Source organism: Ursus americanus, chromosome 28 (assembly GCF_024610735.1).
Source record: "Ursus americanus isolate L20-20 chromosome 28, mUrsAme1.1.p, whole genome shotgun sequence".
NCBI lineage: Eukaryota > Metazoa > Chordata > Mammalia > Carnivora > Ursidae > Ursus > Ursus americanus.
The window spans coordinates 16202010-16227770 of NC_142154.1; the positions used below are offsets into that span (position 1 = coordinate 16202010).

Here is a 25761-nt window from a genome sequence, read left to right on the forward strand (position 1 = left end):
TATGCTGTCAAGTGGGAGAAAACTGGCATCGAACACCCTATATGTCCCTTTGTTGCTGCTTGTTGCAATCGTTGCTAACCAGAGTTTGGGCAAAATTAGCCTGGAGATATCAATCACTCTAGTTTTATCTTCCTATTCTGCCCCTTGTTTTCCCTGGCTCTCAGTTTTTTCTATTTGATCACGCTGTAAGCTGACCTCGGGGCTTTTGGAAGCATGGAGGCTAGAATAATCGGATGCATGAACAGACCCAGGCCTGTCCTCTCCCCATCATCTCTACACCTAAAAATGGTGGTAAGCACTTTGATTCGACAGCAAAGAGAGAACTATCTTGGACAGGCTGATTGCAAAACAGATCTCATACGTGAACTCGAGAAGCAATCGCGCTTTGCCGGGTCGTATTCAAATGCTATTTCCAATTTGCACCTGTCTTCAAAGTCAGATCCAAGGCCCTTGAACCGTGAAAGGTTCATGAGGTTAAAAAAAAAAATGATGTCGGTCACCATTGAAATAGCTCTTTTATGTGGTCACCCAGACAGTCGGTGTAAACAACTACCATTTCTGTAACACACCAGCAATGGGATCCCCCGAGAGGACAGCCAAGAAACTGGCTGACGTGCTAGAAGATAGATGTGCCAGGACCTCAGCCTGCCAAGGACCTCAGTTGTATTTTAGAACCTGACCTCCTCCCCACCATGCTGCTGATGAATCACAGTAAACAGTACTACTGAGAGTCCCCCGCATTCCCCAGCTGGTACGCTTCCTACCCCCAGATACATTTATCAGTAAGGGAGACATTCTGCTTTCCATACCATCCCTGGGTCAACTATGATGGTAGACCACTGAAAAAGGACAGACAGCAGATGGGACCAGCAAGAAAACACAGCCGGACTCATATGCTTTGGGTCTAAATAAAGTAATGTCTGCAATCTGAAATTTTAATTAGGTGAGGCAGCCACACACACACACGCAAAGTATCTGCCGGGGAAGATAAAATGCGAGCAGGCAGGCGGGGGAGAGGTGAAGCTCTCTGACACGTCCTGGCTCCCGGTGTTCTGTCTCCAGGGCTCCTGGCTGCTTAGTGAGCAACTGAGGGTCGAAAGAAATGTTGGTCCTATAAATTCTTTAGATCCCACAAATGCCCTTAGCTAGCCTGCCCACAACAGGAACCCTCAGACAATGCAGGAGTGTGGCCCACATAACACTTACTAGCAAAGCTGGAAATGGGGTAACAGTGACCAGAAAACAGGAGAAGAATAAAGCCCTGAGACCAAGCCAATGGGATCTGTGGAGGCAGGAGGGCTCTGGGCTCGTGTTATAGGAAAAGTGTCTCATACCAGACGTCAGAGTGAGTGGTGAAGACTCCATCCTTGAGAGACTCGGGGGACATCCAGCGCACAGGCAGCAGCCCCTTTCCTCCTTTCCTGTAATAGTCTGTCTCATAGATGTCTCTCGTCATACCGAAATCTGTAAGGTGGAGAGAAGGTGCCAGAGTGATGCACTTTGAGCAGCTCTGAGGGCAGAAGCAAAGATGTCCCGTTTCTGCTGCAGGGGAGGGCCCTATACCCATATCCAAGGGGGAGCCACACTTTAAGGAGGCTGGACCTCAGTGTTTGCAATTGTATAATGCAGAATCGATAAGGGATAATTGATTAATCACATGACAAGGAAAATACCAAAAATCTCTGCTTTCAAATATGTTTATAATTTGACTCTTCAAAAAAGTTAATTCCAGGGGTGCCTGGGTGGCTTAGTTGGTTAAGCATCCGACTCTTGATTTCGGCTCAGGTCATGATCTCAGGGTCATGAGATCGAGCCCCGAGTTGGGCTCCGTGCTCAGAGGGTAGTCCGCTTGAGATTCTCTCCCTCCCTTTCCCTCTACTCCTCCCTCTGCTCACTCTCTCTCTCCCTCACAAATAATCTTTTTTAAAAAGTTAATTCCAAGTAAATAAATAAATAGTCAATTTCTTTATTCATTTAAAATGAGGAGTTTATAAATTATCAAGCATTACAGTTTATCAAGAAAATAGGTACCGTGTAGACCAAAGGTCCCTTATATGTGGTTTTACAACCTGGCGAAATAGACAAGAGCGTGTTGACTCTTATTTACTTGGTAGCACTGCCCATGACCAGAGGAAATGAAATAGTTTTGCCGCTTAATATGGGGGAAAATATTGCAAGTACCGATTCACGGGGAAAAAAAGTACCCAGTAAGGTGCCTAGGAGACGCTATTTACTAGGCCCTTGGAGCTATTACTCAATAATGTTTTTCAACATAATACTCCCACTCGTTTTTGAAAATCTCTTCCGTTTTCCATGTCTCTAGAAGATGTCACATAATTACGTTTGGCGGCAGGCTTGCTATAACCCTAAATTATTGCTTCTTTGTCCGATTTTGATTCTCCACTCAATCATACAACCTTTTCTTACAAGGCTCTTCCGTTCTCCTTCCCAGGAGAAAGGGCTGCTCTCCTTTCTAAAATGTTCGTTCATGTCTCTCACTGTGCCACAAAGCGGTAAGGCTACAAAGCAAACAGAGGGAATAAAGTTCCTTGGACGTTAACCAACACAATTTACTGCGACTGAGCTGAGGACCATCAAACTGCCTCTGGTAGAATTACTTGTCATGTTTGTAATCCACGAGACACTGGGTATTGGAAAAACAGGGCTTTCGAACACCAGTGAAGAATAAAGATGAAATGCTGAAGTCTTATCTCAGAATTAATCCAGTGACTTGCAAATGAGAGGACTTGCCTTTACTTGCACAAAACGGGGGGGGGGGGGAATCCCAGAAAAAGAACACAAGCTATTTCTTAACACAAGAGAAAAATTTCAAATTTAAGTGAGAAAAACCACAAGTACAAAGACTATGCCACTACAAATGTGCCACCTGGTTAAACGGCAGATACGTACAGTTCTTGCTGACCTGGACTTCACACGGCAAGTGGCACAACAGTAGCTCTCCCACCGTGATGTGAAACCAGGAAGAAAGAGCATGAACTGAGCTCCTGCATGTGCCAGGAAGAGGGCGGGAAGCACGATGCCGATGGCCGGAGGAACTAACATCTACTGAGGACCTGCCCCCCAGCCATGCCAGGCATGCGCTTAGAGCTCCCCTGCACCCACTTCTTCCCACCATCTCTCAGGCCTGCTATATCAGCATGCCCATTTCAGAGGGAAAGAAACTGAGGCTCACAGAACTTAAGGCACTTGCCCCGAGTCTCATGAGTTATTGGCAGAACCAGGATTTAAGCTCAGGCCTTCCAGGTTCCCTAGCACTAGGGAAGGGGAGCTGGTTGGCATCTCTGTGGGAACAATCTGAGTCCCCGTGGAGAAGGGAGGAGAATGGTAAGGGAAGGGGAAGTGAGCAGGAAGCCCAAAGAAAGCCCAGACAGCAGCCGGAGAGGCTCTTCCTTGGAAACCCTGGAGCATAACAGCCTCTTGGGCTTTCAAGGGGCACCAGATGTGCGGATGGTTCAAAGGGCCAAATCCAGGGACACACTGGTGGCTCCTGAGTAATTCTGATGCCCAAGGGATGTTTGCTCTATGATATGGTTCTGTTCATCACCTCTGTCTCCTACAAATGAAAAATCACCCCTCATTTGATAACCATTCTAGAGGGGATATTCATCGTTCACAACTAAAGGGGCAAAACAGTTCATTCAAGATCAGTGCTAAAGAAAAAAATTATTGCTAAGGAAACATGAGCATTTCTGGAATAGACAGTTCAAGAGCTAGATAAAGAGGTTAATTTTATTTAACTTTATTATTATTTTTTCAGTACTTTGACTATATCATGCCATTCTCCTCGGGCCTGCAAAGTTTCTGCTGAAAAAATCAGCTTAGAGTTTTATGGGTTTTCCCTCGTATGTAACTGTCTTCTGTTGCTGCTTTAAAAATTCTCTTTATCACTACTTTTAGCCATTTTAATTATGATGTATCTTGGCGTGGACCTCCTTGGTTGATTTTGTTGGGGGGGGGGTCTCTCTGTTTCCTGGGTCTGTTTCCTTCCCCAAATTGGGGGAGTTTTTAGCTATTTCTTCAAATAAATTTGCTTTCTCTTCTCCTTCTAGAATCCCTACAATGTGAATGTTACTACGTTTGATGGTGTTGCTGACTTCCTTTAACCTATCCTCTAACTTCCTTTAACCTATCCTTTCTCCTGTTTCATTTGGTTGCTTTCCATTACTCTCTCTTCCGGCTCATGGATCTGTTTTTCTGTCTCCTCTACTACTCATTCTCTCTAGTGCATTTTTAATTTGAGTTATTGAGTTCTTCATCTCTGATTGGTTCTTGTATATTCTGTATCACTTTGTTGAAGGTCTCCAAGGAGATCCTCCACTCTTTTCTGAAGTCCAGTGAGTATCTTTACGACCACTACGTTGAATTCTCTATTAGGCATATTGCTTATCTCTGATTTGTTTAGCTCTGTTGCTGTGATTTTGTCCTGGTCTTTCATTTGGGACATATTCCTCTGTCCCCTCACTTTGTCTAACTCTCTGTGTCTGTTTTATGTGTTGGGAAAGTCAGCAAAGTCCAAGAGATTAATTTTAAATAGATTTCAGATGTAAACTATCCCCTACAGCTTCTCGGGATAAATATTTGATGCTTTTCAGAACCATTATCATCTCATAGTAGGAAAATAAGGGTCTTGGTAAGAGCAGGTGCTTTCCTAAGCAGCCTTGAGTTATTGTTGTTGTTGTTGTTGTTGTTTTAAATCAGGATTAAGAGACTGAAGCAAGGCCCAAACCTAAAGGCTGAAATGAATTTCTAATTAGCACCAGAAATGCAATCCAACCCCCCTTTTTTTGGTGTTTGAGTGGGTGGTGGCAACAAGAGGTCTAACCAGCAGGTTGGTCAGCTAAGTATTATACAGACAAGAGTTTAGAGGTTGGCCAACCTGGGTGTGAACCCCAATTAGCAGTGGTCTTCCCTTACCTGAGGGATTGCCATCTCCCTGTCACTGCTCCTGCTCTGTGTAGGGCCTTCACCATTAGGGGACCTCACCTCTTAGAAAACTCCACAGACCACTGGGAAGACAAAGCTCCTTTCAAGCTGGGAATATTGGGGAAAATACTGGCAGTTTGGATGGCAACTTTTATTCCCAAGTCAAAATCACCTGAGGACGTTGCCTCAATTATTTCTGTAACCAATGCTTGGAACTGTTCTGCCACGAAATGCCTCAAGTGCCAGGAAAGGCACTCAGGGACCATGGCCTCAGCCCATCGTTGCCCAGTACCTGTTCCGCTGTGCCCACATGTGCTATCCGGATTTGAGCCACGCTGGCCAGGTTTGTGATTGGCTATCAACTGGAGACAACCACATTATTCCCAAGAGCAAGACTCTGTCCTCATGGGATGCATTGGAAAACCTCTTCACAGGTAAGCTAATGCCAACTCGGTCCCTGAAACGTGTGTGAGTTTAGTTCTTGCTCAGATCTGGAAAGCTAAGAACACACCTCCGATTTTGACCGTGAAATCTTCGGCCACCATGCAGTTCCGGGCAGCAAGGTCTCTGTGGACAAACTTGTTGGCGTTGAGGTATGCCATGCCATCTGCAATCTCCCCAGCCATCTGGATCATCTTGCTCAGGCTTGGAGGTGCTAGGACTGGATTATTCTGTTGGAGATTTAAAAAAAAAAAAAAAATTCACGTGAGAATTTAGGAGCTTTTCCCATCCCACGTTCTTTCAGGGTGTGCAAATCCATCTTTGTTCAATCTGACCACAGGTCATTCCGCTAAGAAACAGCACTTGCTCAGAAGGAACATATTATTATGGAGACCAGAGCATCTGCTTCGTGGTAAAGTCATGCGCTTGCTCACTGACCACATCACACGAAGCTGCAGAGAGACACACCAGTTAGCACAACTTGGGCCCAGCATTTTCTATTTTGGGTAGGGCAAAAATTATTTAAAGTGAAACTAACAATTTCTGATATGAATTCTTGGTTACTCAAATTTTTATTAGTTCATATGTTCCTTTTATTTCTATAATCAAAGTACAGGTAAAAGGACGGACAGAAATTACAAAGGCTAGGTGGAAATAGCAAATGTGTTTTCCAAATGGACACTGTATGCTTTATTTCCCACACAAGCATTGTTATCAATTATTTGATCTCTTTCTTTCTCTTCAACTTTCTTCTAAAGTATAAAAATATCGAGATTAGGGGCGCCTGGGTGGCGCAGTCGTTAAGCGTCTGCCTTCGGCTCAGGGCGTGATCCCGGCATTCTGGGATCGAGCCCCACATCAGGCTTCTCTGCTAGAAGCCTGCTTCTTCCTCTCCCACTCCCCCTGCTTGTGTTCCCCCTCTCTCTGGCTGTCTCTCTCTGTCAAATAAATAAATAAAATCTTTAAAAAAAAATCGAGATTAATGTTTTCACCTTACAATGTGGCATTCCTTGGATTATTTTCCGTGGGCACCAAGGAAAACAGGCACTTGCCAATTAATTTAAGTCCTGGGGAAGCTTATTCCGGAGGGGAATGAATATAAAACAGTGACAAGTAACACGGAAAAGCATTTTCTTTTTGCAGAGGAGGGCAACATACTGGCTTTAGAATGAAAAAGTAATACCTCCAAATCATAATAATAAATCCGCTTGGAAAAAAGTTTATATAAAACATGAGCCCAAATCCCTCCATCCTAAGGAAAAGATAAATATGAAGCCAATCAGCTTGCCACAGTTTAGATGCTAACCACCTCTTGCTCATGCTAGTACAATAGATTTTGCCTCGGTTTCCCTGACTACAGAGCGCCTGTTACAACATTGCAAAGCCATGCTGTTCTGACAGGTCCCACATGCCACCTTGCCAGGTCAAACCCTGTGGACCATGGCCAGAGAATGCCTGGGTGGGGTCAGTGCTGGGAAGATGAGCTGGGACCATGCATGGTAAGTGTCTGCCAGTGCCTGGACAGGGTCCCTGCTCAGTGGAGGTTGGCTTTGTCCAGTGACACGGTAGTTTCTGTCGAAAGCTGGCTTCTAGAAGCAGGGTACCAACCCTCCAAGTTCCCTACACTTGACGTACATTTACCTTCTGAAGAGACTATCAACACCGTCTCTGGTGATTTAAAACACTTATCACTGAGTTTCCTGGGGAAGTGACATGATGTCCCCAAGGGTCAGCCCAAGCCACCACTTTCTTTTACACAGGAGCCTTGTTCAGACACGCTTTTTTTCCCTCTGGACCCACCACTGCCTTTTAGCCTTTTCGGGGCTCTGGATACGCATGGTATGCTAGGAAATCTGCAGGTGAAATGTTAAGTCTACGCTCATGACACCTGAGCTGTGGAGGACTTAGTATCTGTGTTTACCAGAAGTGGTCATTCAAAATTAACATGGAAAACAGAATCAATGAAAGGAGCCCGGTTGTACGGATCGGAAGAGAGGGCTGACATCTTGTCGGCTCGTGGTGCTGCGGCGCCGATCTTCCAGACATCTGAGCGAGCGGAGATCTTTAATTTGCTTAGAGCTACTGAAGACATGTGTACACAAACACCCACATTTAGCAAAGTAAATGAGCAAGTCTTCACTTGGGGAGAAGATGCCAGCAGAATATAATGAGTCTGCAGGACAAGCATACATATTTTTATACTTGACATGAGCTAGAAAGAACAAGTTTAAATCTGACAAATCTAAGAGTGAATTTTAGATCTGAAAGGACTTGGGTAATCATCTCGTCCAACCCTCTTATTTTACACGTGAGGAAGCCAAGGTGCAGAGGCCCGGAGCGGCTGCCTGAGGACGGCAGACAGCTGAGCGGCAGAGCCAGGACTGAGACGACGTGTTCCAAATGTTTATTCTGTGCCTGAAATCGGGGATGCGGGGAGTGAGGGCTCCGTACTTTTCAGAGGTGCCTTGACTGCATCTGATAAGAAATATGCTGCCACGCGCCCCTAGCCCCCACCTGATGCTGCGGCTCCCCTCCATGCTGGCTTGTGTATTACCCAGGTGAGCTGGGAAAGGGCATTAAGATCCAGGGGCGCTGGGGACCCACGGTGGTAGAGCAGAGGGGGGGCGTGCTCTACATCGCCCTGCTCTCGGGGCCCCGGGCCACACTCGGCCTCGTGACCCTCACGGAACCACAAGCACCGTCTGCCGTGACTAAAGGAAGCCACACGGGAACAGGTGCGCAGAACTCAAATTAAGGAACTACCACTTGGGGGAACATTAAGTTGCAGATTAAAAGAAAACAAAAGATTCAACTCACACAGGGAAAGGCTGGAGAAATTCAAAAGGGGGAGAGAAAGGGAAGGATGCTGGCAGACATAAGCAGGTGCAAAGCCTGTGCGGAGCAGAGTCAGTGTGAGAGTGAGGACCTGAAACCCACCGAGGCGGCCACGGAAAGGCACGTGCTGCTGGTATTATCTGTAAGTGTTTATCTACCGGCTGACTTAGAATTCCTCACTTACAAGTCATGCTTCCATATGCTAAAAAGCTGGCTGTGGGCTCCTGCCACAGGAGGGGAGGCACCACGGGGACTCATGAGAAACTACACAGGATTTCAGCCGGTTTAGACTTTGAAGCTCATAACACAGATTGATCTTTCTGACTAGACGAAGCAGAGACCGTGCCGCTGAGGTGCTTGTCGCTCTGCCTCTGGATCCAGCCTGAAAGGCGGATGCAGAGTTTGAGAAACAGAGCTTCTAGGTCTCCAAGGCGCAGACTGTGGACAGCGTCGGGGTCGGGGGTGGGGGGGGCGTGTGTGGGTGGAGGGGGCTTGTGAAGGAGAGGATGTCTTGTGCATGGAGCTGGGTGGGAGAAACCACCCCGGCACAAGAATCGTGCCCACCTGACACTGAACTCTGACAAGCGTTTACTGAAAGACCGCCTGCCACACACATGGACCACAAACTGGTGGCTGGGCCCGGGGTGAAACGCGGAACATGATGGGGTGGAAGGGGATCCACTCAGAGAACCAAAGAGGAGAGAGTCTGTGCTAGGAGAGGAGAGAAGTCAGAGGAGGGAGGAGATGGCTCCTCCTGGCGGGGTGGTGGTGGTGGTGGTGGTGGTGGTGGTGGTGGTGGTGGTGGTGGTGTGTGTGTCAGGAAAGACTTCAGGGAGGGAGCAGCCCTGACAGGTGGAAATCAGGGAGTGCCGGTGGTGGAGGAGGTAACTGGGTAACTGCTGGTGGTGGGAATGCAGGAACAGACGTGCAGAGGGGTTAGGGACGGGGGAATTTGAGGTATGGCAAGTGCCTTCCCCAAGATCTCAAGGTCCCCTCTAGTCAGGGAAATCTTTCATATAAAGGGCCTATAACCAAGAATGCGGCAAGAAACAGTCAATGCTGAAAGTAAGTAGATTTAAAGACACCGGATCTCCTGGGGGAGGGCTCTAAAGAAGAAAGGACGGGTAACGTGCAAAGTCGGTTAAAACCAAAACTGACCTCTATTTCTGGCCTCAGAGACCTGAGATAGCTTTTGAGATCCCCCCGTGTCATCAGTTCCATGATGACCAGCGTCGGCTGGCCCTGGGACACCACGCCCAGCAACCGCACCTGAGAGGAATGACAAAGAGAAGGACTCAGAAGGTGAGGGTTGCCCCGACTGTCCCCACCCACGCTGCTGGGACCTGCAGAGCCCAGATGAGCAGGCCACAGAGGGCTCCACTGGCCGGGGTCCGCCTCCCATGCACAGATGTCTAAGGGCAACCGTGAGGTGACGGGGGACTCTGGAAGGCAGGGGGAGGGGAGACACCAACCCCCCAATGAGGCCACGGACACCCTGGGGGGCTCCAGGGAAGGGCTCTCCCTGTGTCAGGTTCTGGCTCCTCAGGGCTGTCTCTTACCACGTGGTGACAATTGAACTCCTTCATCACTGAAGCCTCATTGAGAAATTCAATCCTTTCGCGCATGCTCGCAGCCTCGTTCACTGTTTTAATGGCCACCCTGGTTTCGGGCTCATCTTTAACCACGCCTTTGGCGACTCCTTCGTATACCATCCCAAAGGAGCCCTGGCCCAGCTCTCGGCTCATGGTGATCTTCTCTCGAGCAACCTCCCACTCGTCAGGTACGTACACTAGAGAAGAAACCAGAACTGAGCCAGGTAAGGCCAGGGGCCCCTGGGCCAAACGTGCTTTTGGGGGGACACCAAAGAACACAAGACGCCACTTCCTAAAGGCCACAGAGATCATCAGGAACAGTGACGCGGCTTGTCCTGAAAGTTCTGTAAGGCAGCCACGCCATCAAATACTGTATTTCAAGTCTTCAAGGTTCTGCGATAATTTGAGGACACTAACAGCATAGCAGAACCACAAAGGGGTCCAATTTGAGATGTGCTAAGTACAGAATTCACAACAGGTTTCAGAGACTTAGGGGCGCCCGTCTGGCTCAGTTGGAGGAGCATGCGACTCTTGATCTCGGGGTCGTGACTTTGAGCCCCGTGTTGGGGGTAGAGATTACTTAAATAAACAAAACTTTAAAAAACAAAAACCAAAAAACCCCACAAAGACCTAGCACAGGAAATCATGTAAATATTTCAATGGTTTTTATACTGAGTACATATAAAAATTGACAATACTTTGCATATATTGAGTTAAATAAAGCATATCATTAATACTTCACCTGTTTCTTTTATACTTTTTTTTTTTTAATTGGCCACTAGAAAAACTTGAGGTTACATATGGGACTGGCATTATATTTCCGTTAGTAGCACCGTTGTCATCCAGACAAGTGTCTCCAGCCTCACCAAGACTCCGGGCCGTCTAAAGGGCACAGAAGCAACTGAGCTCTGACACCGAGGAGCATTCCGTCGTGAGCAGGGTGGAGGGGCAGCTGATGAGCACGGGAGTCTCCCTGGGGCTCTGGCCTGTGCTCCGTGAACTCAGGGGAGCCCCCCCCCACCACTGGGGGGTGAGGGGCTGGGAGGTGGGACATGCTAAGACGGAGCCCGACTAGGACTTCTCCAGCCCAGGCTTTTGGTCAATCTGGTTTAAGGAATTAAATAAGTAATTCTAGGCAGGCAGAAAGGAAAAGAGAGAAGAAAAGGGAGAAGGGAGGTAAGAAAGAAAAGAGAACCAAAACAGAAGATCTGTCCCACAACTCGGATGGGCAGAATGAAAACTAAAAAACTAAAAAATTAAAAAATCAACCATAAGAAATTTCAATTCTAACGATATTCCTCTAACACTGGTGCTTACGTCCTTGCCTGAGAACGGAGTCCCCAGCGGCCTCCGCCGCACACTAACTGTTAGGAAGGAGGCGGTCCTGGCTCAGAAGTGCAGGACTGGGAAGCTGGGATGGCATCTGTGTTTGCGTTTATGCTTTTGGACATTAACCTTGCGCCTGTGGCCTGCGAGAGACACAGGGGGTGGACAGCTGTATTCTAACATCCCCGGATCCCATGCATTTAACCTTTAAATGATGTCTTAAAGAAAAGATGTCTATCAATTAGGGCCAGGAGATACCACCAATTTATACCCCCGAGGAGGGTCCAATATGGCCTCTATTAATCAATCTAGAATTTTCTCTCATACACATTTTTGGATTTCACATCACATGTGTGTTTTGGAATTTCATAAATGGAAGTCTCCCCTCTGCATGGCTTAGATGCCACACAGCCCTGGAGAAGAGGCCAATGCTTGCTTCGGAGAGTAAGTATGCAAGACAAGCCCGTAGATAAGACTCTTCATAATACCCCTTGGAAAGGATAAAGAGACACTGCCTCTATCCATTTATCCCTGAAAATCCAGGCTTGCTTTTAATCGGAATTAACTATGTAGCACACCGTAGAATACGGAGTTAAAACCAATCACAGTCCTTTCTTGGGAGGTCCCTGAAGTCAATACTCGCAATCCTTTTCTCTAAATTCACCCCAGCAGCTCTCACTTGAACCGGCATTCCTAAGCCCTGCCAGCCAGCTGTAGGTGACATGCACAATGTTATCAGCACTTCCCTACAGGGGATTTTCGGTGTACTCTGGAGAATGGTGACATGCAGATTAGCTTTTGGAGAAAGAAGTTTTTGAAGCATTTGCAAACTGCAATGTCATTTTGTCACCCCTTGAGGAAACTAGGTATAAGGTGCTTGTCAAAAGGCCGAATACATTAAGTTCAAATGAGGTGACGGTGTTCCTACCTGTTGGACTGGGTGCCAATGAGTTTGGGCTTTGTTTATTTTATTTTTAAAGAAGAATCAAGGCATATTATGAATGTAGTTCTGGAAAGATACACAATTTGAATTCAAATCACCAGTACTGTCTGATATTATATTAATGCTCTTTCCAAACTTCCTGGACACCTCATAGACAAAACTGCAAATACCAGTCTCCTGTGCTTTATTTCAAAGCAGAGCAAAGTCTCTGGAATAGTCTTATTCCACCTTTACAGAGAGGGAAAGTGGCCTTGCAGTTTCCCCATAAATTCCATAGGGTGTATAATGACTCCTTACCTTACTTTTTTTAAAAAAGCTATCATTTATACAAACAACGCATAAAAATCTTTGTTTTTTTTTTTTTGAATAAAGAAAAAGATCCTCTCCACAAGTAACTACTAAAGTTTGGTGAGTATCCTTCCAGAATGTTCTCTATGCCTTATATACATACATACATTATATATAGGAGTACAGAGAGATGTACGTATATGTACATACAAATACACATATATGTCTATTAAAAATTTTGTGAGATCTTTATAGAATCAGAAATAATGTCATTATTCTGCACTTGATTCCTACTCAGGGGAGGCTGCTTTTGACTGACTTTACTGTAAACAGAACTGAAACAGAAATTGTTAAAGAAATCGTAGGGAAACTTACACATTTATATAGGGCTTTTAGAGTGTCAAAGTGTTTTCCTGTCTTCCCTCTGATCAGGATAATCAATCAGAATAATCACGAATCCATCTCCTATCTCCTATACATCTACCTCTACTTTCACTTCACCTGACACCAAGAAAGAGGCAGTTTTTCTAAACGCATTTACTCGATTTCAGTACTTATTCATTCACCTGACGAACCCAACGCAGCTCCTCCGTGGGTTAGCCTCCCCGCCTGCCCCGAGGACCTCACCGTCCTTTTCCACGGTGACTGCATCCCACTGTCGACAAGATGCCAGAGACTGTGTCACCCCGACTTCTCAACTGCCTCCCTATGTGACCTGGGGGTAAGCCTGTCCTCTGAACCTCCCTGCCTCACCTACGCACAGGCAGGCCTAAGAAAAGCCACCTTACAGGGATGTAGGGATCAAATGGGACAGCATTTATACCCACCCCCCCCGGAAAGTGCCAGGTAATGGTGCTAGTATCACCGGACTCCAGGACCAATGCCCTGCCTGGACTGACTTTGCAAGGTCTGGATTCAAACCCACGAGGGAGAAGAGACAGCAAACAAGGAAAAAAGAAAGAACTATCCATGGAGTACATCCCAACTTCCAAGTCAGACCTTCTCAGTCACTTAACTAAACGGCCCTCGTGAGTTATTACCCAAGGGTATGCGAATGGGCCGTGGGGGTATAAATCGTGTGATCCCAGTCAGGAGGGGGCGAACAGAAAAACTCCAAGACAGAAAAACGCAGGGAAGCCGTGAGTGGTCAAAGACAGTCACAGCGATACGAAACTCAAGCTGAAACAAGCTTAAAAAGAGGACTGTTTGGTCAGCTGCGGCGTATCTTCTGACTACATGTCAACAATTAAAACAGCTTTTGTCATTCTAGCGTAAAATTTCAGGCAATTAAGTAAATTGATTACCGCGCTGACCAGTCATTTCTGAAGCCTGTTTTTCTTTGGGGCATTCCGTACAGTCCCAGAATTTTCTACATACTCAGGGAACTGCTAAAAACTTCAAAAAAAGTGTTCACCAAGACATATTTTGAGGCCAAAGTTACCTCAACATAAAGCAAACCTCTTCCCCCTAAGTTAGCCACATTCCAGAAAGCTCCCCGATCTGGGACGTCCCCAGGCGGCGACCTTGGCTTAGCTGCTTACCGTCGGCGGCGCTGAAGTACTCTGGGTTCACGGACGCGTACAGCACTCCATTCCCCAGCCTGCTGTTGTTTCTGTCAGAAGGACAAAATTCAGGTTAAAAAACCCCATGTCCGCACACGTCATCCCTGCTCTATCCGTTTTATTTGTCCTGTTCCGCTAAGTGGGTATCCAGAGGAGGGGAGCGAGGGCCAGTTCCCGTCCACCGGCTCTCGCCTACACTCCCCCGTCGGGCCCCGAAGCCATCTCGCTAACACGTCTTTGGGCTTCTTCAGTGGCCTTGGATTCAAGCTTTTTAAGACACCTTTGTTTCTTTACTTCATCAGAAACTGAAAGGCCTACTGGACAGAAAAGGCTGGAAAACTCCCTGCGTGCGCAGCAGTATCTGAGTGAGGGCATGAGCCGTACGGGCCCCAGACACACTTTCTATTGTTGCTGAATCATTAGCAAATGCTCTCTTTTTCCTGGGAGGAACACCGGATGGGAAAACCAGGTTTCCCAATCCATAGGATATTTCCTCAAAATTCTCAAGACGTTTCCTTGAACTCGAGTTCAAATCAGCAGGCCGCGTGGCCACAAGAGGTGTCAGCTTCTCACGGAGTCACTCACCTTTTCCTGTGGAAGACGTACAACATTATAACCAGCCCTCCCACTATCAACAGGACGGCAACGGGCAGAGCTATGATCAGATGGATGAAGTTCTCATACGTTACTGCGGAAACAGGGGGAACGAGAAAATGTCACTAGGTGCACAGGCTGGTCACTTCTTGTTTTGTTTTGTTTTTTTAGCTGGAAGTATGAAAAAAAAAAAAACCCAACATTCCTTTACTGCCCTATCGCATAGGGCAGACTAGGAATTCTGAAGGTAAACAGTATCAGATAGAAGAGCAAAAAATTCTGAGTTATTTGGAAAAAAAAAAGATAAAATAAGTGCACACAGAGGAGTAACTCATTTTTAAAGTAGAGTATATCCTGAAATAATAGTTCAAATGGTGGGTTTGAGTAAAATAATCTTTGTATGTAATTTAATGACTGTGTGTGTGTGTGTGTGTGTGATCTTTTAAATCTTTTTAAGTCTTTTAAAAAGATTTTATTTATTTATTTGGGGAGGGAGAGAGCACAAGCAGGGGGAGGGGCAGAGGGAGAAGCAGACTCCCCTCTGAGCAGGGAGCCCGATGCGGGGCTCGATCCCAGGACTCCAGGATCATGACCTGAGCCAAAGGCAGACGCTTAACGGACTGAGGCACCCAGGTGCCCCAGGCTGTTTTTACATATGCATTATGTGCAACACAGAAGTTGAGTAGTTACTGTTTGTGATGAACAGACGGAAAACATTTTCATCAATTCAGTGAATGCATATATTCCTATATTTCCAAGGAAAGTGAGTAATGTTCTCTTATCCAATAGTTAAATAAAGGCAACCATGAAGATTAAGCATATAATTGAAAGTCGATTCCCAAATCTGATTTGCTATTCCTCACTGAAAAGCTAAACAATCATCACGCAAAATCTGAAATTATTTAGAATCACGCAGGAAATCTCTTCACTTTGCTCACTTGTGTGTTGCATTTTGGTCACCTTTCCAGGAAATGTATAGGCACAGCGGTGGCAGACATGGAGCCAAATCTCTTCAAGCTTTACTGATGCCAGATCATCAAGCAAGGGCGAGTAGGTCTGATCAAGGATGCCCCACCATTTTTAAACAGGCTTTTCAGATAATAAAGTGATAGGTACACAAAAGCCATAATGAGTATTCTACCCAAATGGACCTTTATCTGTCTTAAGACAGTTCCACAGGCGATTTAAAAACACCTAACTGGATGGCACCCCTTGCCAAAGTTGCTCTGAATTCTCCCCAAACATTAGGGTCTAGTTATAAGCCTGACCACAGCACCTGCTCATCCCCGTCACCAGCACTTCGATGACAGGTGCCAGGCTGGACACCGGGGACGCTGTTGCACAGCTTTGAAGACTCTGCCGGAAGCCAAATGTCCGTGTGTTTGCAGGTGGCACAACAACCAAAAAGGTGGACCGCCCACATTGCAAGGACGCCCACACTGCAAGGACGCCCACATTGCAAGGATGTGGAGAAGAAAGTAGAGTAGAGAAGGGAGTCAGGGGAAGCTTTCCAAGTGCAGAGGAAGAGTTGGAGAGGATACTGGGGAGAAGCAGGGCTGGCTCCCAAGGGGCCTGTTCAAGCCAGGCAGTTTGAACCTCATTCTGCAGATTAAAGGGAGCCAGTGCGAGCTCTCGGGCCCCACAGTGATCCGTGCAGATCTGTGTATGTTGGGAGGGTGCTGCCTGAGGACGGCCTGCAGGGGGCTGGCGGCACGCAGGAGGCACAGCCACCACATCTTGGAGGGTGCCAGGGGGTGGGAGGGGACCTGGCTATGTTCTGCATTATCCAGCCCAGACCTCACGAAGAGACCGCTGCTCCTTTGCTACGAAAGAAGATGACTCACAGAGATAACTGTCCTCTCCAGGGTCACACAGGCAGCTGGGAAGCCGTGGTCCCGGGACCGTTCCTGCCCCCACAGCTCAGACCTGCCCCCAAAGCAAGCACCCCAGAGGCTGTGAGCTGAGGCAGTGGTGGTGGCAGTAGGAGCTGGATTTCAGTGACACAGAATCAATGGGACTGGGGGTTGGATGAGAAATGGGTGGCTGGAGAGAGAGAGAGAGAGAGAGAGAGAGAGAGAGAGGAGGATGACTGCAAGGTTTCAGGCTTGCACGGGGCGTGGATTATGGCACCACTGACTGACCTTGGGAACAAAGGACAGAGAGATAAGATACTCTGAGGGCAGCAATCGTGATTTCGGTTCTGTGCACAAGGAGTGGGAGGTACACATGCGACACCCAAGTAGAGATGTCCAAGCGGAAATGATGGAACTCACGGGAGACCCAGTGACACCTACTAGAAGTTATGCATCAGTGATTATTTTGCCACTAAAAATCATCATCATCATTACGCTGCTTTATGGCTTATTAACACTATTTTAATTTTTAAAATGAAGGACGTTTTCATCAGATCACTCTCAACATGGATGCACCGCCTGCATTTTCTAATTCTTGAAACTACTCTGAAGTTATCACTGCCTTTGGGAAGCCAGCCGAGTTTTAGCTTTTCTTCCCGAGGACAACTTCTTATATTCGTCTCACTTAGCCCACTGGTCAGGTTGTACCGTGTTCTGAGTTTCACATTTCAGTGGGGAAACGGAGAAACTGGAACACAGCCAGAGAGGAGCAAAATGATGAAATGGCTAGAAAATTGGTCTCTGCGACTGGGCAACAAGAAAAGGCCAAGAGACTGGAGATTATTTAGTCTGGAGAAGAAAAGTCTGAAGAGTCATTTAATAGCATTCAAGCACATGAAGGGTTCCTAAAAGGACAGCGGTTGCCAGAAAGCTTGCAAAGCTTCCGTCTCCTCTGAGGATTAAACAAGAGGAAAAGAGGCTACGCTGTAGCAGGGGAGGCTTGTCTGACATAAGGACAAACAGCAAAGCAGGCATGCAGATCTCATTTTCCTGCAGTATGTGCCAATTTCTGCTGGACAGAGTCCATCAAGGGGCTCTCGGGGTTCCCAGTGGCATCCCAGCACTCCCAGGGTTAAAGACAGGGTAGCAATGGCAGAGGGGAACGTGTCCTCCCCAAAGAGAAGCCAAGGCTGCTATTTCAAAGACTGTGGCCTGATGCTATACCCTAAACCTAGGCTCTGTTCCTAAGGGATGGATGCAGAGAAGAGAGAAAAGGGGAGAAGAGAAAACGGCTCTGGAGATGGTTCTAGGCATTCCTGTGAAGGACTGGGTGGCAGAGGCTTGCTGGTGAGAGCAGGTTAGTGGACCCCATGGAGAATTCAGACTCTAAGTTGTTGGAATTATCTGCTTAAGCTGTTTACCCCTAAAACCTGAACTCAGGCCCAGTGCCAGGCTCAAAAAATGCTACCTCAAGGTCTGCAATTCTATGCACGCCATCCTTCTTTTGGTATCTGTACTATCAGGATTTTCAAATACCTGTCTTTGACTCTTAGGCACTAACCAGGTGGATGGCTGGATAGGTTGAATCCTGAATTTAAAAACTTAGACGCCAGATCAGGGCAGCACAGATGTGGACACTGGGAGGGACCAGGGATGTGAGGACCACCCACTGGACCCAAAGTAGCACCAGTAAGCAAGGTGGGCTGCTCTTTCATGTGGGGCAGTGAGGAATGGTGTCATGCCAAATTAGATCCCATTATCTGGACAGGAAATCATCTGAAAAACTGGGTTGCTAATAAGAAATAGAAACTCAATGTGGAAATAATGAGGAATATTTATGTCACCAAATAAAATACTGGATTTCCTTGGCCAAGCAAGCATAGGGCCCATGGTGTACCTACACATTTTACAAGACTCAGTTTTCAAATCTGAAATCCTTGCCTAGTACGGCCTTCTAAGAATTCTGTCTTGACAATGCTTGAGCATAAAATCACAACATGGCCCAGTCTCTGTGCCAGACCACGAGCGCTGTGTGCTTTCGATGTGTGTTAGTGCTTTAAAAGTGCATCTGTACTTTACCGACAGGCAGTGAAGAGGACAATGCCTTAGTCTGAGGTGCTCTCACAAAGACTCCTTCCCTGGAACAGGCTGGACCGGATGGCCCCCAGATTTCAGTCACCTCTTAGGATTCTAAGCCCTAAATCTGAGCCCTAACCAGCAGCTTGAATTGGACAAGAGGGGGAATGGTCAATTCAGCGCTTTGTAAAATGCTTCCAACATAAAAGCAAATTCAGAGCAAAGGCTTCTTGCTGACCCACCCTCAAAAGCGGCTCACACCCTCTCCCTGCCCATCAAATGAGGTAGGAACTCCAAGCAGCAGCTCCCCTGCTCGAGCTCCCAAATGAGGTGCTGGCAGAAGTGTGACCCTTCTGAAATCTGGCCAGCTCGGTTCCAACGGAAAATAAGAAAGGCAAAGAGAGCCCCGCCAGCCCAGGCTTTCCCAAACCCGGCCCAACCCGCTTTCGCGTCTTCCAGCTACTCCTTCCCCAAGCCTTACTTTTGGCTGGGACATAGAAGAACACAGGATCCGTCCACGACCCATTCCCGGAGAGAGAGGTGGCCTGGATCCGGGCTGTATAGTTCCCCGGGTTGAGCCGGTTAAGCTTGGCGCCTCCATATTTCCTGTACTCCTGTCTGGATACACATTCCCGCTGATCCTGGGGGAAATAAAACACAAGCATGTGAGAAATGGGTGCCTGCTGCTGCCCCATCTCTCGCATCCCACCTGACCATGATCCTGATTTGCAATAACAGGGAAGACACCAAGGCTGAAAGGCAGTCTTCCAGTAACTGTAAACACACCCAAGTTCTAACCAAATATATATCTATTTTTTTGGTAATCAAAAAGAGTTCCAGAAAGATGAAAAGTTCTTAAAGACAATCTAGCTTATGCCCAAAGATCGTTTTCTGTGACAAAGTTGGTTTCTGTTATGGGGTTAAGTCCTCAGCCAGCCGGGAGGTGGCCTGTCCTGTCCCGCAGCACATGCTATCAAGGGGAGTGGGGACACAGCCCAATGCGGACCACTGCACCAGTCTTACCTCGATTTGGGATCCGTATTTTATTTCATACATTAGAATCAATCCATTGGGATTCTCAGGTTCTGGCCACTTTAGAAAGATGGAGTTTTCAGGCCTCGACTCCCAGGTCACCGGCCCAGGAATGTCATCTGCTCCTTCTGTGCAGCAATGTAAACAAGCGATAAAGACGGATTCGGGTCCCCCCAGGGGAGCTACCCTCCCCCAGTCTGTGCGTGCAGGGCTGAGGGCGGGGACCACATATACTCCCCCAAGGCCGGCTGCTCACACACAGCACAGGGTTTGGAATCCAAGCAATCTAATGACCTGGGGGTCTCAAGATGCCACAATCCTTCTCCGCTCAGCAAACCCCCTCCCCCAACAAAAAAGCCTGCTATCAAGTACAGTGGGAGAACCCTGGCAGCTTGAGTAACTTATGTCTGCTGTTTGGCTTCTCCCACTCACGAAGGGAAACTATGTGAGGCCATCAAACACAAGCAGCATCGAAAAGGCGTCTTGTGGGCAGAGGCGGGGGCAGCAAGCCTCCAGGTGGCCACATGGAGCCTTCCGGGTCTGTATCTGTCCGCATGCGGCCAACGCAACTTTGATGCAGGCATGAGGGATGGCCCTCAAGCTAGGCCTGTGAGGAAGCCCCTGGGAAGCCGGCCCTCGCAGCGGCCACCGTCCACCCTTCCTCCAGCCTCGCTGCTAGCCAAGGCTGGGCGCTTGTGCTCTTGCTTCTGCGTAAAGCAGTAAGCCAAGTGCTGAGCAAGGGTCACTGCAAGTTACAGCCGGGGAAGGCTCTGAGAAACGAGCTGGTTTCTGTCTCTCCCAGAAGGGTGGGGAAACTGAGGCCAGGGAAGCTGACAGTGGCCTTGAGACATGCTATGCGTCAGCGCCAGCACGGTGCCCTGGAGGTTCCCCTCCCAGATTCCACTTCTTCTGGGTTCCTTCTCTACTACCTGCTAACCCCGGCAGGAAAGAGAATGGGCAGTTCACCTATCCTTAAAGATGGATGGATGGATGGCGGTGTGAGCAACAGGCAGCTTCTAACTTCCAAGGGGAAGGTGAAGACCGAAGAGGCAGGACCAAAGGCTACTCCGGCAGTTGACTTTGAGGAGCAAATGTCACTCTGAATCAAGACAGCTAACTGATTCCACTGAACCTGATGACTCAAGAACGACTGTGCACAAATGGGGAATAGGGCCATGGGAATGTACAATGTGAACCAAGTGGGAGGAGGGGAGTTGACCCTGAAGGGTGCTCCCTGCTCTTGTAGGACTTTGTGTGAAGACTGGGTTGAAATGATGTCATTATGAATGGGCTCCATTCCCTGGGCTTCTAGTCTACCATGTTGACTACAAATACCCACCCGTTCTTCAATAAGCAGGATGGAGACTAAGGGTGATTGCCCTGGATGACACACCTTGTGTTCATAAAACACAAGCTTCTCCACTGGGCTGTGAGTGAGTCAGGAGTGGGGTTCGCTGGATCACACCCTACCTGCAGGCATGGTTCTTGCAAAAACAAAGTTGGAGGCGCTGCAGCCCAGCTTCTCAGCCTCATGGTTACAGCTGTGGATGTCAATGCGGTACAAAGTAAAAGGCCGGAGGTTAGAGATGACAGTTCTCTCCTTGTTATCTACTCTGCTCTCAAAGAAAGGGTATTCTGTCTCGAGCTCTTCTGGGTCTGTGATATTATAGGTGTCCGCCACTGTGCTGTTCCTGCCTCGGCTGGACATGGTGGTGTTGGTGATTTGTGTGACGTCTCTCCGCTTCCTTTCCGGTCTGCAAGGAAGAGAGAAACTTGGCTTGTAAGTGCCTCTACCTCTTTTGTCCCTTCTATGACTTGGGTTAGAGTAATGGAAAGAAAAGAAAATATCTTAACTTTGGATGAAAGGAGCTATTCAGCCCCTTTGGACAAGAACCAACAAATAATATGGGGATTTCCTTCTTCGTTATTTATTTTGCTTTCTCTGCTGTGCGGAATCGGCACACAAACTGCCCCCTGGCTCCCAGAGTGGTTACTCCATTGTATCTAGAGGCGAACAAATGCCTCAGTCACTCCTGGCTCTGCAGCATCCTGGCTCATGCCACCTGGCCCACTGACCTTATGGTGAAGCATTAAAGGTGACCAACCTGCTGGCTACACTAAGATTTATTAGGGGGTCAGGTGAGAGGTGAGCTGTGTGGTGTAGGCTCCAGAGGGATGGGCAGAGGGGGTTCAAGGGCCTGTCATGGTGGCTTCTCTGACCTCCTTTGTGGGAAGAAAGATGCTAAGCACTTGCTTAGACCCCCAGACTCTTCCCTCTGGGGCTTCCACTGGCTCTCTCTTCCTCTGAGACCCTTGTGTCTGTATTTTTCACACTCTTGGAGGTCTTTCCAGTCTGGCCCTGTCTCTCACTCAGCAGTGACCTCCTGTGGCCTCTCCAAGGCCCTGCTGTTGACAGGGGTAGAGTCACTCACTGTCATGGACTGGACTAGGGCTTAGAACAACAGCTACAAAAGCAAGAGGACAGCAAAAGAGAAATCAAAAGAGAATGTTCACACCCAAAGGGCAGATGAGGCAGGCCAAGCAGCTGGAGAGGGCGACTGTTCCAATCGCAGCTGTTGTGGGATGTGGAAAAAAAGGCTTTGGGCTCCCCTCAGAAACCTTAAAAACAAGCCCCTCATATTTACTGGAAGCAAAGGCAACAGAACATGAGAGTAAGCACCCAGACAAGAAACAGCTACCCTCAGGCCAACCACCAGAAACAGTGGGAAGCAGGCTGCTGTCCATTCCACACTGAGGCTGTCAGCGGGCGTCACCATCCTGTGTGCAGGCAAAGCGTGGGGAGGACACAGAACAAAGCTCATCTGGGAAAGCAAACTAACACCCCAAGGCAAGGAGAAAGACCAGAAAGTGGGAACGCTCATCAGATCTCATGCGGGGGAGAAAGAGAAGTCCCACAGGGAATCAGAGCACCTGGGAGCCATTTGCGGCTCAGCTGACACTCAGCAGGCTTCCTGTGGGTCCTTATTTGCCTAGAAGTGAAAAACTTGGAAGGGAAAAGCAGGGGGCTTGGGGAATGGGCCTCCAACGCCCCAGTCTGCCCAGCCCATGGATTCCCCTGCAGAAAATGCCATTACCGCTTTTGTGCAGTGACCTGGTGGGTCCTGACCCAAAACATGAACCATTCAACCCAGATATGCTCATTCCACCAGGCAGAGAACCGCAGGGTCAGACCGTGTGCTAATGGCCCCACTGCATTCACTTTTGTAATATACGGGGACGAAAGATTAGGAGATGAGGCTGATCGTTTCCCATCCTCACACCCTGCACACCAACCAACCTTCCTGGAAGGGAAGGACACAAGGAACTACATTTATTGCTAGGGAGGTCTTTTTTGACACCTACCAGAATGAATGTCCTGCCTTCTCTTCAAAACCAATGCAACACATAAAACCAACACAATACACCCTTATGTCTATAAGAGAGAAGTTACCTGGGTTTAATCCACTGCAAAATAATACTTTGCCCAAACTCTTCCCACAGCCCATCCCCATATACCTGGAATTGCACCTGTTACTAGTGACACCAAGTTAGGGACTGGGGGGAGGGAGGCCACACGGGACATTATCAGGAAGACAAGGTATGGGGCAAGCAGAATGGCACACCCATGATTCTTTGTAAACAGCCACATTTCCAAATGGTGTGACCAACAGGAAGGATCACTGTCAGCTTTCCCCACTCTGACCCCATGACACAACTTATTCCATCAGAAAACCTTTCAGTCTTCAAAACCTGTCAACATAACAGTTATTTAAACCCAACTATATGTGATTTAAAAACTAAAGGCAGTGGTCAATAAAAGACCTTCACCACAAATATGGACTCCAGAAAGCAACTTACAAACTCTAGCTTCCATTCTACTTCAAACCATATGGGACACGTTGGACAATATGTAACATACCAAACCTGACTTGACTGGCTTTAGCCCCCACACAAACTGTTCTTAGAATGAATTGAACAAGAGGCGCCTGGGTGGCTCAGTCGATTAAGTGTCTGCCTTCAGCTCAGGTCATGATCTCAGGGTCCTGGGATCGAGCCCTGCGTCTGGCTCCCTGCTCAGTGGGGAGCCTGCTTCTCCCTCTCCTCTCTGCCCGTGCTCTCTCTCTCTCTCGCTATCTCTGTCACTATCGCTGTCTCTCTTTCTCTCAAATAAATAAATAAAATCTTAAAAAAAATGAATTGAAAGAAATAAAAATCGTCTTTGGATAGTTTAGTTGTAAAACAGAAAACCTTCCTTTATGATTCAAGCGTTCTGCCAGCCAGACACTCCTTCTATCAAAATTGTGTGGCAAATTGTGTGGACATGAGATTTACACCCTCCGTAGGAGGCATTAAAGAAAATATGAAGTTCGTATAAACTGTAGCCACTCACTGTGGGCAAATGCAGTATTTACATTCATCCTACGAAAAGACAGAATAGCAGGTCAGACTTGTCTTAGGGGAGAGAATGTCGGGGCCACAGGGGTGGACGCATGCATTCGTCAGGGGGAATTTGGCATAGAGGAAACTTATTTTGAATTCAGTAGCACGGACAGAAGGCACTACTAATACCCGCGTCAACCACAGCTCTGCCTTCACTTTGCCTGATCTCGTGTTCCCCATCTGATGAGAAAGAAAGGTACTGCTTTGTAACTACAAACTGAAAGCTCTGGGCCCTTTAGCAAAACTTTTCCAAAGCTTGGACTCAGAACCTGAACTGCTGGTGGGCCAGTGGGATGAGACAGCCACGGAGCCGACAGCTTTTGCTGGAGAATAAACAGACAACGCCTGCCCAGCCTGTCTGGGACACTCTGGATCCACCCGCTTCTGTGTCCACAGCAAGTAACACTAGCTGGGCCTCCGCTGACATGGGGGGAGATGGCCCACGTTGAGAAGCAGTGCCACCAAAGGGCAAGAGCCCTAAAGTGTCGAAAGGCAGGGCCAAGTCCCAAATGGATCGCTCATTAACTAGGCTGTTGGAGAAGCCACTAAGCCCGAATTCTAGTTTTTAAACATCTTTGAGCTCCTCAAACGCTCTTATTCTTGGAACTACTCATGACCTGCAGACAATCTGGAATAACACTTGAAACACAGCCCTAGAAGGAGAGGTCTCCCGTGGAGCAGGTCAGGAGGACCCACAGAAGGCTCTCCTACCCACACTCCAGTGGCTTCGACTCCTAGAGAGGAGAGGAGGGGCACGAAGCAATGAAAAGCTTCGTTCTGAAAAGAATGCCCGCCACTCTAAGAGGTCTTTCTGTCTTAAGAATTTTTCAAAGTAAGATGGCTATCTTGGACTATTACACAAATATCAGGAAGGTCACTTAACAGGGAAAAAAAAAATCACTTTAAAAGCCATTTGTTGTTACACCCTAAGTAAGCCTTTAAGGGCGAAGTAATGACGGAATCAACAGAAGTTATGGGCTTGTGGTGCCTCTCAGGGGCAGGGGCAGGAAGCAGAGTGATCGTCGAACACGCCGGGCCCTGGGCTGGCGGCTGGGGCACCGTGGGGACCGGGAGCGCGTGGGTGCAACTGAATCCAGCTCCTCTGCTCACATTCCAGGCAAGAGGCTGTTTGTAAACGCCACACTACAATCTCTCAGGGGGGAAAGGGAGATGCGGACCGCCACTCCGTTTCCATCTCCTTCCCCAGACATTGCCGGGCTGCCCTGCTGGACCCCCCCCCCCCCACGGCTTTTTTTAAAAACCATTTCTTATTGTCGTAAAAAAATTTTTTTGAATTAAAAAAAATACCCAAGTCTTGCCATTTGAGCCATTTTTAAGTGTACGATTCAATGACACTGATGGCGTTCATGAAGTTGTACAATCATCACCACTGTTCCCCAAATTTTTCATCACCTCGACAGAAGCTCTGAGACCCATTAAGGCCGAGCTCCCCATTTCCTCCTCCCCCAGCCTTGGAAACCTCGAATGCACTTTCCGTCACCGTGAATTTGCCTCTAGTAAATGCTTCGTATGTGTGGAATTCTATAATATCTGTCCCTTTCACGTCTGGCTTCTTTCACTTAGCATAATGTTTTCAAGGTCCATCCGAGTGGTGCCCTTCGTCAGAATCTCATTCCTTTCTACGGCTGAGTAGTGCGCCATTGCATGGCTAGACCATATTTTGCTTATCCATTCATCTACTGATGGACACGTGGGTCGTTCCCCAGCTTTGGCTACTGTGACTAGTGTGGCTTTGCACCGTCAGTCCTCCGCTTTTGTCCCCACCTGGCAGACCTGGGGACTGGAGCAGGGGAGCAGATAGATTCCTGGGGACA

The 25761-nt window shown here is 47.8% G+C and overlaps 1 protein-coding gene across 3 annotated transcripts in view; it reads right to left on the reverse strand.

Annotated features, from left to right (window-relative positions):
• The window catches only part of IGF1R (insulin like growth factor 1 receptor), a 296716-nt gene that overhangs the window by 19650 nt on the left and 251305 nt on the right, over positions 1 to 25761 (reverse strand). For all 3 annotated transcript variants that reach the window (XM_045795411.2, XM_087856694.1, XM_087856693.1), the window contains 9 exons: positions 20957 to 21240; positions 19478 to 19614; positions 18936 to 19095; positions 14517 to 14619; positions 13911 to 13981; positions 9780 to 10009; positions 9379 to 9489; positions 5456 to 5615; positions 1335 to 1464 (listed from right to left, as the gene is read on the reverse strand). In XM_045795411.2, the coding sequence (XP_045651367.1) occupies positions 1335 to 1464; positions 5456 to 5615; positions 9379 to 9489; positions 9780 to 10009; positions 13911 to 13981; positions 14517 to 14619; positions 18936 to 19095; positions 19478 to 19614; positions 20957 to 21240 (1386 nt within the window). The remainder of the gene's footprint in view (positions 1 to 1334; positions 1465 to 5455; positions 5616 to 9378; positions 9490 to 9779; positions 10010 to 13910; positions 13982 to 14516; positions 14620 to 18935; positions 19096 to 19477; positions 19615 to 20956; positions 21241 to 25761) is intronic.